Below are 16,792 nucleotides of genomic sequence, written 5' to 3' on the forward strand. Positions count from 1 at the left end.
TTTTTCTGTTATATTTTAGGGCCTCAATGTTTTTCTCATTGACTTTCATAATTCAGTTCAGTTATGTGAGATATAGTATCTTAAAGTGAGGCTTTTAGATATTTTCTACAGATAATGATAAATCTTGGAGTAAGAACATAGAAAGAAGTCAGGAGAAAACTGAAAATGCTTTGGATAGCCTTAGCTGATTTTATAGATCAGTTCAGAGCCACCACTGTTTATGTGGTATTAATCAATTAAAATCAACCCAACCACATTTAAGAAAATCATCTAACAATTTTGGGTATAATGATAATTTCTTAAATATTCCTGAGGTATTATTTGATCATTAATATTAAAGAGTAGTAAACTCTGGCAAAATTAATCATTTCTTAATAAACTTTAACTACAGTATTGTTTAAAGTACACTCTTAAGATATTTGATTACTTGATTAATAGGAAGTAGACTCAAATTTTGTTCATAGAGATAACTTAAATTTTTTAATATTATATAATAGTTAAGCAATATAAAAAGATAATGGGCCTACTGCTTACCAGCTTTTTCAGTTTTGCTGTATATGTGCATGTTGGTTTTTTTTTAAATTGTGGTAAAACACATACCATTAAACTTACCACCTTAAAAAATTAGCCATTTTTTAAATGTACAGTTCATTGGTGTTTAGTATGTTCAAATTGTTGTATAACAGAAGAGATAACTTTTTAAGTGCACATCCATTGTATTGTTTCTTTAAGTCCACGATGATGACAAGGGAACAAATACAGAAAGAATATGATGCTCTAGTTAAAAGCTCAGAGGTCCTTCTCAGAGCATTACAGAAAAAAAAGCAGCAGGAAGAAGAAGCAGAAAGACTGAGGCGCATTCAAGAAGAAATGGAAAAAGAAAGAAAAAGACGTGAAGAAGATGAACAACGTCGAAGAAAGGAGGAGGAGGAAAGAAGGATGTAAGGCATTTATGTTGTTGCCTTGGATTAGAAACTGACGCCATAGTGAATCCTGAAGTGTTGATGTGGTTAATGAATATTCTTATCTGTGAAAGTGATGTCTTATATTCAAATTATAATTTTAAAAGAAGTTTGAAAATGGAGAAAGTAAGCTTACTTTTCAATAGCATAAAATGATTTTAAGTATAATTTGAATTTTGGTTAAACTCACACCTGAGGATTTCTTAACTTCCTTTTGAAACTATGACTTTCACATTATTTTATGATCTAGGAGGAAGGTACTTCTTCTCTGCAGTTTTAAAACTGGTAACATTTTTGAAGATTGCCATAGTAGGGCAGACAGAAAGAATTTGAGTTGTCTAATTGGAGAGGCAGTGTGATCAAGACCTTACAAGTAGGCTTGGTAACCAAGTTAATCCAGAGATGTTAACAGTTATGGAGTATAATTATATTTCTTTTGTTTCTAAAGAGCTGCTCTCAAAGTTAGATTTTATTTTTCAAAAAATAAGTTAATAATGTAATAGCCAGGGGGTTAATTTGACTTCCCATTTTGTAACATTTATTTATTAATAGTTAAACTTTCTTCTGAAGAGTTTCTTATTTTCTGTTAAGTTTTTGAATAGTTTTCTAATTTTTCTTTTCTTTTTTTTTTAGGAAACTTGAGATGGAAGCAAAGAGAAAACAAGAAGAAGAAGAAAGAAAGAAAAGGGAAGATGATGAAAAACGTATTCAGGTCTGTACTCTCTAGGCAGTCAGACTGAATTCTTACTAAATACAATCTACAAAACTATAAAACAGAAGATCTTCATTTACTAGATAAATTGTCATTGATTTATCCTAGAGAGTATAGGCAGTTTCAGAAGTGATTATGGGAAGGGACTTTGGAGCTAGGGAAGTGAGTTCAAATCCAGCCTCTCACTGACAGAAATTGTGATTTTGCAGGAGTTACAGTGAGTGACTGTGGGCCACAGTTTTCTTTCTGGAATGGAGATAAATAATAATTGTGAGCATTAAATGAGATAATACTTATTAAAGCATTTAGAACAGTGCCTTATTTAGTAAGTATTAGTTTGTTGTTATTCAGAGGGAGAAAGATCAGCATTCAGTCACAACATAATTATCTAATATTTTAAAATGTTATTTTATAACTTTGTAGATGCTAATATTAATAGGTTAGGATTAAGATATTCTGCCTACCTCCACCATCTTTTTTTTTTTTTTAAATCCATGTCTGAGAATAACTAATCCTATTTTGAGTGTCTGTCTGTCTTGACTTTCTGATTTATCCTGAGCACAACCAAGACTTTAAATTCCTGAAATCTGCAGTGTAGGTGTTGGTATTTAGGTCACACCTAGGCTACTAATGTGATGTTTGGGAGAAACTCATATTTTAGTGATAAAACGGCGGACTCTTGGTTTGGGGCATGAGGAAACATTAATCATAATATAGAAGTGGACAAGATGGGAGATTTCTGGTTAAAGAGTATGTATTTCTTAGTTTAAAAAAAAATGAAAAGAAAAACGTGTATGGAGTAAGTGTGCACAGTGAGGGGGATGAGCAGGTGAACATGCGGAGAGTCCCGTAGTTAACGGCCTTCTGTGCCGGCAGGCAGAGGTGGAGGCGCAGCTGGCCCGGCAGCGGGAGGAGGAGTCCCAGCAGCAGGCGGTTCTGGAGCAGGAGCGCCGGGACCGAGAGCTGGCGCTGCGCATCGCCCGGAGCGAGGCGGAGCTCATCAGCGAGGAGGCGCAGGCCGACCCGGCGGCGCTGCGCAGGTACCGCGTGCGGGCCGGGGGCGGGGCGGGGCACACAGGTGGGAGGGGCACACGGGTGGGAGGGGCACACAGGTGGGCGGGGCGGGGCACTCGGGTGGGCGGGGCGACGCTGGCCTGGGGAAGGGCGCTGCTGCTTTACTCACTCACCTGCCGCCTTGCCTCTCCTTCCACGGAAAGGGGAGTAGGGGGAAAGTCATGTTGCCTAGGTCCTGGTATATTTGCCACTTAAAAATTATTTCTATTTGCTTTTACACTTAAGTGAATGAAACTGTTGATTTCATCAAGCTGTGTTGAAAATTAAAACTGCTATTTCAGTTCATAAGTACTTAAAGGAAACATCTTGGTTTACTCTGAAACTATCAAAGAATATTGTATAAAGGGTAGACAGTTTTTAAATATCTGCCACGAAATACTGGCATAAAAATGGTGAATATGTTATAGCCCAGTTTAATATATTTGAGGCTGGAATGTATTGCAAATTTTTCAAATGTATCATATACCCTAACACCTGAGAAATTTTACACGTACACATACCTTTCCCCACTGTGATTTAGAATAAATAAGATTTACCTCTCCAAGAAGGCAACTTAATTGCATGGAAATAACTTTGCTCCTCAGGTCTGAATTATCTTTAAATAGTATGGAGTGTGGAGGTGTCAGGTCAGTTTATTTCTCTTCCCCGGTTCTTGTCTCCTCACAACAAAAATTTGGAGCAATGGACCAAAAAGTGTAAAACAGACAAGTTACAGCTCATTTCAGCTCAAGCAGACAGATCTTTTATTAGTTGGACACTCCCAAAGGAGTCCTCCTCAACCTTCCTATCCACCCCTCTTGGCTTCCCTGTTTTATTCGGCTGGTCTCCTCATTTTTGTTATGCCTGGTTCAAAGTAGGGCTTGTACCCACCACCAATCAATGAAAGGGAATGCAAATAGGTATACCCTCAAGGCTGATTGACAGTTTCAAGTTATATAACAACAGACTGTTGTTTATGTCTTCCCATAATTCAGTCTGTTATAATTAGATTTAATATAGAATATTCATCAGCCCTTCCTGGGCTCCTCATGGCCAAAGGTTGCTTGGAGAAGCCTCTGTGGTTCTTTTGTATCCACTGTGTTGGTAGAGTGCATGTGCAGGAGTTGCAGAGTCTCTGTGGTTATCTTGTAGCATCTGTGAGCTCTCCTAGGTGTGTCTGGGATGGAGTTTAGAAATGAGATTGCATCCTTTTCAGCCGGGCTTCCCCTTGCAGCTCATGTCTAACTTCCTACCGAACAGAAGAATATGGAAGTTCTTGCTAAAAGTTGCAGGAAGGTTTAACTATAAACAGATTCATTTTAAAAAATATAGAATGTACAAACATTAGTTATTATTATTTATTTGTAAAAACAAAACTTGTTTGTGGAATTCCTTTATGCATAAGTACCTATGTGGTATGTATATTGGGGGCCTGTGTGTAACCATACTTTTCAGAATGTCCAAGTGCTGTTTATGACAAAATAATCAAAACACGACCACTAGATGTTGCTATTTCCTTGTGAAAGGTAGCAAATTTGGTCTGCATTGGAACGTGGCAGTTAGATTTTATTTAGCTGAAAACAAAGACAGGTAAGGAAAAGGGTGTGTTAAGTTGCCTTCACACATTTTGTAGTGAGTGATTATATTGGGGAGCTCTGGAGCTTGAATGGTATATGAAAGTCATATTTAAATAAACTGAATAAGCCTGTGTGTTACAATAATTGTTGAGCTCATTGGTTTGGAGCCTCTCTTTGGGCTCTTGGGTTGCCCTGGTGGCTGAGAGGTTAAAGCGTCTGCCTGCAATGCAGGAGACCTGGGTGTGATCCCTGGGTAGGGAAGATCCCCTGGAGAAGGAAATGGCAACCCACTCCAGTATTCTTGCCTGGAGAATCCCATGGACAGAGGAGCCTGGTGGGCTACAGTCCACGGGGTCGCAAAGAATCAGACACGACTGAGCGACTTCACTTCACTTTGGGCTCTTAATTGCTAGCATTCTTACTGTAGTTAAAGTGCTTTTTCGTGATACTGGCTTTCTAACTGCAGGTTCAGCCCAGCTGCTACTCAGTTCCTTCCACCTGCCTCTTGGTGATGTGTCTGGAGCCTTTGTGGATAACCAGCTAGTAGGCTAGGCCGGGCTCCCAGTGAGCCAAGGCTGACCATGATGTGTGTGAGGAAGTTCCGCACTTGGCAGAGCTGACGTTGTTAAGCCTGAAGCTCTTTAGTGAAAAACTCGTTAATGGAGCCCTTGTTGGTATTTATGGGTTAACTCTGTGTTTAAGCATTTGAATATTTAGCTCTATCCAGTGTCATTTCGTGTACTATGAATAAGAGACTAGCTCATATGTGGACTCCTTCCCATCCTCAGAAAGATGCAGTTCATCCAGTGTGAGTGGTCTCGGAGAGAGTGGACCATTTAGGAACTTTAGCATAAGGGATGAGCTACTTATGATTTAAATTAAACAGCATTAGCTGGGTGATGGGATCACTACGAAGTAATTAGGAGATAGCAAGTAGTTATGACTTGAAGGGCAGAAGAGTTTTAGTTCTGTGGGATAGCTGTAGGGGTGATGTCTCCTCCTTGGATGTTCCTTCAGGTCCTTTCTGCCAGCTGTCTTCCAGGAAGCTTTTCCTGACCCTCAGTTCCCTGTGAACCCCTTCACTTCTGAACTGCCTGGTTATTCTATACGCTGTACTGCAAGCATTAACACTGCATTGTGGATGATGTTCTCCATATATTTTCCCATGTTTGATTATTTTATCTCACTTCATGGGCTACAACTGTTTCTGAGTGTTTATGTTACCTTAGTTAGCACTGAACTCTTTCTAACATGTTTATGAGTAAGAACCTAAGTAACTTTGTTCTCAGTGTATGGCATGAAAATGTTCTTGGGGTCTGTGATATATTTAAAAATATATATGTAGATAGATTCTGCTGCAGTAAAAAATTTCAAGTTACTTTTCCAGCTTGGATTTCCATCCAGTAACTTCTAAGTAAGAATTGTTTCCTACGTATGTAATGTATTTCAAATTATGATCTCATTTAATAACACTAATGATCCTTGATGCAAAGTAATGATTTCACGTTATCTAATATTATCATTTCTAGATTCTACTAAAACCAAACACAAACCCCACATGAGTAATTTTTTAAAATCTAGACATAATATATTCACTCTTTAATTTTCACGGAATGCCTTTAGTTTATTCTTTTCTAATCATTTGTAATGAAGATTTAAAAACATTAAAATTCTGAGTGTTCTCATACATAGGTTAAATAGAGATAATGGAGTTTTGAAAATCAATTTTCACAGTCACTGAAACACAAATTTGGCACAATCCAGATTTTCACAGTCCAGAATTGGTTATGGTATTGACTAAAATATATGTATTCTTTTCACAGAATTAATGGAACAAGACGCACAATGACACCGTATGTCATTTCCCTTTTAAAGTTGACTTAATCATGTAACCTTTTTTTTCTCTTTTTTAATAGATTGTGGATACTTTTTAGGAGAAATATTTTCCTCATTGAAGTAAATTTTACGTCATTATTGCTATCATCATCATTATTATTTTGCCCAGGAAAAATGTTTAATGCTCCTTTTTGGTGTTCAGTCACAGTAGTTTATGATTTGGTTTCTTTCTTTGTGTTTGCTAACTTTGTTTAAATGTTAACACCCATTTTATGTGTTTTTAATTGCCCTTCCTGATGTCTTTATAGAAGTAGATGTAGAGATATAAATAAGAATAAACAAAATATTTAAAGTATTTGAGTCATGGCAGATAGCTGTCTTTTAGTATGTATAATAGTTTATTCTGTTAACACCTAAAACAGCTCATAATTTGAAGTTATATATATGTAATGCTAATTGTGGTGCTTGTGTATCTTTTTGTTACGAAAATCTCCCCACAGAGAGAATGAATCTAAGTAACATTTTGGGATATACATATACATTATATGCATAAAATATACTTCTTACATATATTTTTATATATGTGCTATATATATAAAATTTGGAAGTTTAACAGCTTTTATTTCTCCAGCTGTACGCTTTATAGTGAAGGTTCTTAACTCTATCAGATCCCAGTACCAATAACAAATGTTTCATAAATGATGCAACCTACTTTAATAGTTTTCTCTAAATAATACACATAAAAGAGAAATAAAAAGACAGTAGTCTATAATTATTTTATTATATTTTATTTATTTATATTATATTTAATTTATTTTAATATGAAAGTGCTGACTCTCAACTATAGGAAAACAATAGTAGGTACTCAGATGTTTCACATACACATAGAATCACCATGAATGCAACAGCTACCAATGCAAATTGTTGTAGGAAATTTGTTTCAGTCAGTTAAATGTCATGAGATCTTCTTTCTGATCAGGGCCCAGCTCTGAGCCCTGAAGCAAACATGGCCATCTTCTTTTCTCTTGATTTTTGCTGATTTATAAGATTTTTGAGGTTACCAGAGTCTGATGAATAGAATGAATGAGAGAATGATTGATTATGAAGGAAGAGAGCAAAACAGGAAAATAAAATACTAATGAAGCTGATGAGCATGATTACATGAACATTCCATTACACAGAATTAAGCAGATTTTGAGAAAAATTACAGTCTTATGGTTAATAAAAAAAAGTAAGTTTTTGCCTTTGGGAAATGTTTATCCTTGGAAGGTCAGAACTCTTATGATCTTTAATTTAACAAGTGCTTGATGCATTTGAATTTTTTTAGGCATGCTTTGATTTAGAATTTTAGAGTTTTGAGAGCATCAGACTCTTATTTAAACTCTGACACCATAAAATAGATCATTTGGTGTACCACCATTATGCCCTAATTAATATTTACCAAGCAACCCCAGTGCAAAAATCCTTGTACAGATTCTGAATTCCACCACGTTCCCTGTATGCTTTTAGAACATACTGATTATATTCTATACATAAAAATATCACAGAAGCATGGCTCTCATGAGACTTTATCCAAAAGTTTCTACTGCAAAAATGAAGTTGAAATAACTTTAACTGGATTTAAACAAAAATTTTGTTGTATTTTATGGCTATATATCAAAAAGTGTATTACCAACTTTTGCAAAGTAAAATAATAGTGTATGGTTACTAAAGCAATAATATTATTGAAATTTTCATTATACTTTTATATAGTTGTCTTATATAACTTGTATTATTATTTTTCTTATAGGGAGCAAATGGCGAAAGAGATGTCAGAAATTTTGAGTAGGTTAGTGCAGTGTAATTTGGGGAGATAAGTGTCACATCAAAATCATATTTTCATCACTTGGACCAGAACCTGTTATATAGAGTAGCCTGTTCTTTCCATGTAAAGTTTCTGTACAAGAAATGTCATTCTGCCCTCTTGCCGCACTAACATAGAAAAAAGGTTAAAAAAAACAAACTCAGAGTTCCTGTAAATTGGCGTTTTTCAGTGGGGATACACCTGGTGTTCGGATGGGACTGTCTCTTCTTGTCGGTCCTGTCGCACTTACCAGGGACCCCTCCAGTTCAGGCTCAGTCGGGGAACCCTTCCTGTCCTTGCGGCAGAAGGGACACTTTGAAGGGCCCCCTGAGGGTGGTGCTGCCCCCTGACTGAGACCCACTGTGCCTGGGGAAGGGAAGAGAAGCGAGGAAGCGTGTGGCCCCCAGGCCCCTGCCACCATAGCAGAGGGATGGAAAACCAGGGTGTAAAAGCTGAGCTGCCAAGGAATAGAACTTCCCAGCAGGATCTGGTCCATTATCACCTGGATACAAATCAATAAGCTTTTAACTTTCAATTCTGAACTTACAGAGTTAATTGAAAGTGTTCAAATTAATGTTTTTTAAAAAATCAATTTTGCCACTGCCTTACCCTGTTGTTCACTTGATTGTCTTTATTACAAGTCTAAATAATCAGTCGTTGAAAGTGAACCTTCACTTTACTATCTTAATACTTCCAAAGATGGGGGGGGGAGCATTTAAGTGAATTTGATTTATGTACTTCTTAGGATGCTGAATATGCTTTTTAGCAGGTGTATTTTTATTTGAGTTAATATAAATTAAAAGCTGGTAACAGTAAAACCATATTTCAAGCAGTAATAATTTGAATTCAGTGTGATTTTTAGAAGTATCAAAATACATCTTATGTATATCAACATCTCATATATATTCTGACAGTCTATAAAGCTGTATATTGTGTAGAATCACTTTCTCTTTCAAAAGGAAAGAAAAGAGCAGCAAAAACCCATAATTTGAGGTGCCTTTCTAGAAAAGACTGGTAGAAGAGCTAGGAAGAAAAAAGATTTTTTTGGTTAAGCTTATTGAATGGTGGTTTCAGGATGTATAAAAGAAAAAACGGATATTTGAATAATGTTAAAAGCATAATTTATTGTTAAGGGTAATAGAGAGAGCTTGCTGACACACAGCTGGCTCTTTTTGAGCAAAGCATTTAAGAAGAAAAAGCTCTGTGAAGAATGGCCAGCTACACAGCTTATGAAGAAATTCTACAGTGAACTCAAAACAGATTGTAACCATGAAAATGCAGGAAGGACTGAATGGGCACACATTATTCTTTAACTTGGCTTATAAATGACTAAAAATCATCATGTCTAACAATTTTTAAGTATGTGGGGTGAAGTATGCTACTTTTTATTCTCTAAAAAAGCATAACTACCCCTTTCGAAGAGTCAGAAGTACCTTGTTTCAATTTTAAGCTTAGTACTGAAGGAGTAAGAAAGGACTCATTTCAGGAAGGACGATTCATATTTTCAAGCATCGTTTTTAAATAACAGTAGTCTCATTAAGTGTCGTATGTCTTGGTTGTTTGCCATGATTGCTGTTGTCTTTCAAAATGTAAAATGCTAAGAAAATATGAGCTCATTTTGAACATTATACCATGATCATCCCTCAAGAGCATTGCTGTGAAACAGCTTATCCCATTTAATTTTTAAACTATTTATTATTTTACTTTTTATATTGTAAATATATGTATTTTATTTTTTATTTCTTTCTGTTTTTCCACTGAAACTTTCCTACCAGTTGGGGCATGTTACTTGTACCCTTTGGAATCTCTGTTATCTGTCTCATGACCTACAACCTTTTTCCTTTAATTTACTAGTTGTCATACGATTACTCACTGAATACCAAGGTGTGGTTTTATCTGCTTATAGAACTTTTCAAACTTTTGACCTGAACTCAAAAGTCACAGGAGTTTCCAGGCTCCAGCAGCTCTTTTAGCTTGCATCTGGAGACTTTTGCAAAGGTTGGCAGTTCGGCTGCTCCCCTGGGGATGTGTAAATATCCAGAAGTCCAGGGAGAGTCAGCCAGAGGAATGACTGGGCTTGGTCATCTGCAGCTTCCAATAGTCTGCAGGTGACTGGCCCTTAACCCTTGTGCTTCTAATGATCTTAAAGTATGTGGAGTTCTCTTTTGATTTTTAAAACTATTTTCAATTAAAGTATAGTAGATTTACAGTATCGTGTAAGTGTATAGCACAGCAATTTTTTAGATTCTTTTCCCTTACTACATGGATGGGCTATCCACTCCAGTATTCCTGGGCTTCCCTGGTGCTTATCTGGTAAAGAATCTGCCTGCAATGTGGGAAACGTGTGTTCGATCCCTGGTTTGGGAAGATCCCCTGGAGAGGAGAACATCTACCCATTCCAGTATTCTGGTCTGGAGAATTCCATGGACTGTATGGGCCCTGGGGTCGCAGAGTCAGACACAGCTGAGCGAATTTCACTTCATATAATCACATAATACTGAGCTTAGTTCCTAAAAAAGCATAACTACCCTATACAGTAGGTCATTGTTGATTATAATTCTATACATAATAGTGTGTATGTTCATAACACCTTCTCAATTTTTCCCTTCCCCACCACCCTTTCCCCTTTGGCAACCATAAGTTTCTTTTCTGTGTCTGTGATCTTTTTCTGTCTTGAAAATATGTTCCTTTGTGTCTTTTTTTTTTTAGAGTCTATATATAAGAGATATCACTTGATATTTGTCTTTATCTGTCTGACTTACTTAGTATGATAATCTCTAGGTCCATTCATGTTGCTGCAAATGGCATTATTTTGTTCATTTTATGGCTGAGTAATATTCCATTGTATATATTAATTATACCTACATCCTCCTTTTCCATTGTTTGTCGCTGGATATTTGGGTTGCTTCTGTGTCTGGCTGTTGTAAATAATGCTGCTGTGAACACTGGGGTGCATGTATCTCTTCCAGTTATGATTTTCTCTGAATATATGCCCAGGAGTGGGATTGCACGATCATACGGTAGTTCTCTTTTTAGTTTCTTAAGGAACCTCCATAGTGTTCCCCATAGTGGCTGTACCAGTTCACATTCCTGCCAACAGCGTAGGAGGGTTCTCTCTTCTGCACATTCTCTCCAGCATTTATTATTTGTAGACTTTTTGATGATTGCTCTTCTGACTAGTGTAAGGTAATACCTCATTGTAGTTTTGATTTTGAGGAATATATATATATATATATATATATATATATATATATACATAAATGTATTAAGTCTTGATGATCATATATCCATGAGTTAAAATATTTAAACAGGTGTGGGTAAAATATTTAAACAGGTATTTTAAATTTTTTAAAAATATTTAAATCAGAACTTCTGAGTCCATGGTACTAGAATATTGGAATCAGAAGTTCTGATTTAGAGTGTAATACAAAAATGATGTGGTGGAAAATTTTAATTTGCCTGGGCATTCCATAGTACACCATTCTTAATCTTGTCTATTAAAGATAAAAAAAATATATATTTTCCAGTAGTTGTTTCCAGTTTGCAAACTTAGGATCATTTTCTGGCCTATTTAGTCAGCATTTTGTGTTTCTGGTTTCGATATGTAAGAATGTGTGATAATTACAGAGGCCCTGCTGTGCAAGCCACGAAGGCGGCTGCTGGCGCCAAGAAGCACGACCTCAGTAAGTGGAGGTACGCAGAGCTCCGAGACACCATCAACACCTCCTGTGGTGAGTGTGCGGAGCGGACGGAAGGGGGGCGGCTCTGTAGCTGGGGGGTGAATGCCGAGATTGCGGTGGGATTCTTTTCATATAGATTAGTTGAAGCCTTTCTCTTTTTTTCTTTTATTATTTTTTTATGTTTTGAATTTTTTTTCCATTTATTTCTATTAGTTGGAGGCTAATTACTTTACAATATTGTAGTGGGTTTTGCCATACATTGACGTGAATCAGCCATGGATTTATATGTGTTCCCCATCCCGATCCCGCCTCCCACCTCGCTCCCCATCCCATCCCTCTGGGTCTTTCCAGTGCGCCAGCCCTGAGCACTTGTCTCATGCATCCATCCTGGGCTGGTGATCTGCTTCACCCTTGATAGTATACTTGTTTCAATGCTGTTCTCTCTGAACATCCCACCCTTGCCTTCTCCCAGAGTCCAAAAGTCTGTTCTGTACATCTGTGTCTCTTTTTCTGTTTTGCATATAGGGTTATCATTATCGTCTTTCTAAATTCCATACATATGTGTTAGTATACTGTATTGGTCTTTGTCTTTCTGGCTTACTTCACTCTATATAATGGGCTCCAGTTTCGTCCATCTCATTAGGACTGGTTCAAATGAATTCTTTTTAATGGCTGAGTAATATTCCATGGTGTATATGTACCACAGCTTCCTTATCCATTTGTCTGCTGATGGGCATCTAGGTTGCTTCCATGACCTGGCTATAATAAACAGTGCTGCGATGAACATTGGGGTGCACGTATCTCTTTCAGATCTGGTTTCCTCGGTGTGTATGCCCAGAAGTGGGATTGCTGGGTCATGTGGCAGTTCTGTTTCCAGTTTTTTAAGGAATCTCCACACTCTTCTCCATAGTGGCTGTACTAGTTTGCATTCCCTCCAACAGTGTAAGAGGATTCCCTTTTGCTAGACACCCTCTCTAGCATTTATTGCTTGTAGACTTCTGAATAGCAGCCATTCTGACTGGCGTGTAATGGTACCTCATTGAAGTTTTGATTTGCATTTCTCTGATAATGAGTGATGTTGAGCATCTTTTCATGTGTTTGTTAGCCATCTGTATGTCTTCTTTGGAGAAATGTCTGTTTAGATCTTTGGTCCATTTTTTGATTGGGTCACGATTGGGTCATTTGTTTTTCTGGAATTGAGCTGTAGGAGTTGCTTGTATATTTATCTGAGATTAATCCTTTGTCTGTTTCTTCATTTGCTATTATTTTTTCCCATTCTGAAGGCTGTCTTTTCACCTTGCTTATAGTTTCCTTTGTTGTGCAAAAGCTTTTAAGTTTCATTAGGTCCCATTTGTTTATTTTTGCTTTTATTTCCAACATTCTGGGAGGTGGGTCATAGAGGATCTTGCTGTGATTTATGTCAGAGAGTGTTTTGCCTATGTTCTCCTCTAGGAGTTTTATAGTTTCTGGTCTTACATTTAGATCTTTAATCCATTTTGAGTTTATTTTTGTGTATGGTGTTAGAAAGTGTTCTAGTTTCATTCTTTTACAAGTGGTTGACCAGTTTTCCCAGCACCACTTGTTAAAGAGGTTGTCTTTTTTCCATTGTATATCCTTGCCTCCTTTGTCGAAGATAAGGTGTCCATAGGTATGTGGATTTATCTCTGGGCTTTCTATTTTGTTCCATTGATCTGTATTTTTGTCTTTGTGCCAGGACTATACTGTCTTGATGACTGTGAAGCCATTCTGTTTTTACTCACACCTTGCAATGAAGACCTAGTTTCTTCATAAAGCTAAAAGACAGATATCAAGTTAAACTGATTTTGCAGGCCAGAGAGGAAGAGCATAGAGAAGTTACAGTTGGGGCTGTATCAATGACTGACTCTCCTAACGTGTGCTTCCATGGCACCCACTCCAGTGTTCTTGCCTGGAGAATCCCCATGGACAGAGGGGCCTGGTGGGCTACAGTCCATGGGGTCACAAAGAGTTGGACACGACTGAGCGACTAAGCACAGCACAGAGCACTCCTGCCGTTATTCCTAATGTATCAGACCCTTCTGGTCCATGAGCACAGTCGCTTCAGTTGTGGCCGACTCTTTGCGACTCTGTGGACTATACCCCTCAGGCTCCTCTGTCCATGGGATTACCCCAGCAAGGATTTTGGCCCAAGAATGCAGAGTGGAAAATGGCAGTGGAGATTTTCCTTTTTAAAGCTGTTTTTCTTCCACAGAACAGTGAAATACTGTATCCAGGGGATCGCACACAGTTGTGTTCACGTGTCAGTCATAGCATTTGAATTTGGGACACTGTGACTAGGACCTCAGATGTCATAATTGGGCAGGATGCCTCACTGTTCTTCTTTCCCTTGTCACTGAGTTCATCTGCATAATTACATATGTCAAACATGTGGTACTTGTAAATCTAGCTTATATTTGAGCACAGTGACCTCTTATTCTGTTATTGTGATCTATGACCTTGGACAAGTGACTTAACCTCTCTGATTCCAGTTCCTCATCTATAAAAGACCTATTTGGTTCAGAGTTCTTGTGTGGAGTAAAAATATAAGATAGTAGTTATGCATAAGAAAATGCTCTGTACGTATTAAAAAATAGTATCACCATGAAAGTACTCATCTTTGTCAATAATTGGTTTACTTTTGATTTTGTCCTATTAATTTAAAAATGAAACCTTCATTTAGAAATATGTATATTTATGCCAAAGAGTAATTATGCTAGAGAACTAAATTAGGATGTTCATTGCTTTTTTTTTTTTTTAATCTTTCTATGTAATTGATAGATATTGAGCTCCTGGCAGCTTGCAGAGAAGAATTTCATAGGCGACTAAAAGTGTATCATGCTTGGAAATCCAAGAACAAGAAGAGAAATACGGAAACAGAACAGCGTGCTCCAAAGTCTGTTACTGATTATGGTAAAAACACATCTGTACTTCTGAATGTTCCACAGTATATGTATATAATTACATGTAACTATGCATAAGGCACTTGGGTAAAACTGTCCAAGTTTCCTCTTACTTTAGCACTGTGGGTCCACTGAACCTAACACAACCATGATGGCTTATCTTTCAGAGTATTATTTCTGTTAGATACATCTTTAAAGTCATATTTGTTTACAAGTATTGAATTTACTTATTAAGATAAATTCTAGGGGTAAAAATTGTCTCTACTGAGAAAGTTGTGTGATAATGCTGTAAATATGTATTCTTTCCACATATACATATATAGACATATGTAAAGATTAAGTGTGGAAATATAAAGATTACTATGAAAAAAGAATATTTATTGCAAATACACTTTGTAATACTGTGAAAATATAAGAGTGAGAAATAGTACCTTGGTTTAGAAGAATTTTCCCTCAGCCAGAATTTGATTTTTTGACTGAGATCTTAAAAATTAATTTTGCTACTTTGCTGTTCAAAAGGCAAAGCTGTGTACATGAAATTGGGAAATACAGCAGAAGAGTCATAACCTAGTGAAAGCACATACTAGCTTTAACATTAAGTAAGAATAACTGTGAGTTGTAATTTCAGTCTTAAAAACAATAGAATTTCATTTATTCAACTTGCTACAGGAGCAGTTTATTAGGTTAATTCTGGTTAATGTCAAGATGACAGCATATTTAATATCTTTTTTTAAAAAAGATATGTTCCCAACTCTTGGTAGTATAATTTAGCCATGCATGACCCAAGCTGACTTAGGAAATGAGCTCATGGTTATAGTTTGTCTCCTTACTACCTTCCTAGCAAATAAAACAGTGTTTGATGAAAGGCAATTAGATGGTAAAATTTAAGTGTTTCTAAGCTGTTGCAAAGATTAGATTGAGGAAGGGAAGTGTTATTAGTGCTAGTGACTGCTCATGAGTGTCATCAACCAGAATGTAAGACTCTTGAAAGAGCAGTAAGCTTGCCTTGTAACTAAGAGATGGCAGGTGGAAAGCCCTCTAAACATTGATCTTCTGTAACTACCACTCTCTTCTCTGGTTTAAAACTTTGTCTCGGGGAATTGAACATGACACAATGATTCCATTCTCTGTCCACTGTCTGTACCAAGTTCCTACCACTGTTGCTCTGCTTTGTAAAAGTGACGAAGGAGTATTCTTTTTAGCGATAATCTTTAGCTGTAATGTTCTAATCATTAGAACTGATTGACTTTCATTATGTTCTATTTCAAAATTTATACATCTGAATGACTGCACTTCTTTAAAGAAATAAATGTTATCGTATTTGACACCCACATTTTTAATGAATATATAAGTGTTTATTGTATTATTGTATCAAACCAAACTTTGGCACCTTACTCAGCCAGCTTTGCCCCAAAAGGAGCAAGTAAAATGTGACTTGCCTTACTGGTTCCCATACTGTTCCCATTCATAATGTACCACTGGGAGGAACAACAGAGTAGGTTAAGAAAATTTCCCGAGGGTCCCATCCAGGTTTGTGAACAAAACTAGGACTTGTGTATGGACACACTCCACATATATGTAGTCTTCAGAGAATTTTAATTGAACATGGTGCATTTTCAGGGTAAAATGTAACTTCTTCTCTGAGAAGTACATTTTTATTTTTCTCTCACGGAAAATTCATTCTGACACAGGAGTACAGTTAAAAGGCAGAGTGACGAGCACCAGGTTGATTAACAGCTCATTTGAGAAAACTCTGTTCTCCAGGAGGTTTCCTGATGGTGCAGCTGCTTGACTTGTAAAAGGAATGGCTTTGCAGTTTAATATTTAGAAGGACTGGACTTCCCGTAATTTGAGAAAGCAAAATGATGACAACTTAGCGATTAACAAAAATATAACCTTGGTGTTACTGCCTTGAAGACATTGACAAATCAAGATTCGTTCTTAAGAGTTAGGAACTGGGAGGCTCAGGACCCTTTTCCTTTTGCTGTAGTAGGGGGAATGCCCCTCATCACATTTACCCTAGAAAGAGGCTTTCAGAAATAATTTTGAGGGGCAGTAGCAAATTAATCAGTAAAGATTTATATTTGCTTGCTTGAAACAGTGACTTCGGAGAGTAGTTTTATTTCATCATTCCTAACTAAAAATGTCAACTTAAGATTTAAGACAGTGTGAAGAAATTAAAACCTGCTGAGTATATGTAAGTGTGGTAAT

The 16,792-nt window shown here is 36.9% G+C and overlaps 1 protein-coding gene across 4 annotated transcripts in view; it reads left to right on the forward strand.

Moving 5' to 3' along the window:
- The window catches only part of MYO6 (myosin VI), a 160,461-nt gene that overhangs the window by 135,454 nt on the left and 8,215 nt on the right, over window positions 1–16,792 (forward strand). For 2 of the 4 annotated variants that reach the window (XM_065911725.1, XM_065911726.1), the window contains exons 26-32: window positions 733–941; window positions 1,596–1,674; window positions 2,551–2,714; window positions 6,128–6,157; window positions 7,930–7,968; window positions 11,611–11,714; window positions 14,460–14,591. In XM_065911725.1, the coding sequence (XP_065767797.1) occupies window positions 733–941; window positions 1,596–1,674; window positions 2,551–2,714; window positions 6,128–6,157; window positions 7,930–7,968; window positions 11,611–11,714; window positions 14,460–14,591 (757 nt within the window). The remainder of the gene's footprint in view (window positions 1–732; window positions 942–1,595; window positions 1,675–2,550; window positions 2,715–6,127; window positions 6,158–7,929; window positions 7,969–11,610; window positions 11,715–14,459; window positions 14,592–16,792) is intronic. The other 2 variants (XM_065911727.1, XM_065911728.1) reach the window with 2 other exon arrangements.

This window comes from Muntiacus reevesi, chromosome 19 (assembly GCF_963930625.1).
Source record: "Muntiacus reevesi chromosome 19, mMunRee1.1, whole genome shotgun sequence".
In the NCBI taxonomy this organism is placed as follows: Eukaryota; Metazoa; Chordata; class Mammalia; order Artiodactyla; family Cervidae; genus Muntiacus; species Muntiacus reevesi.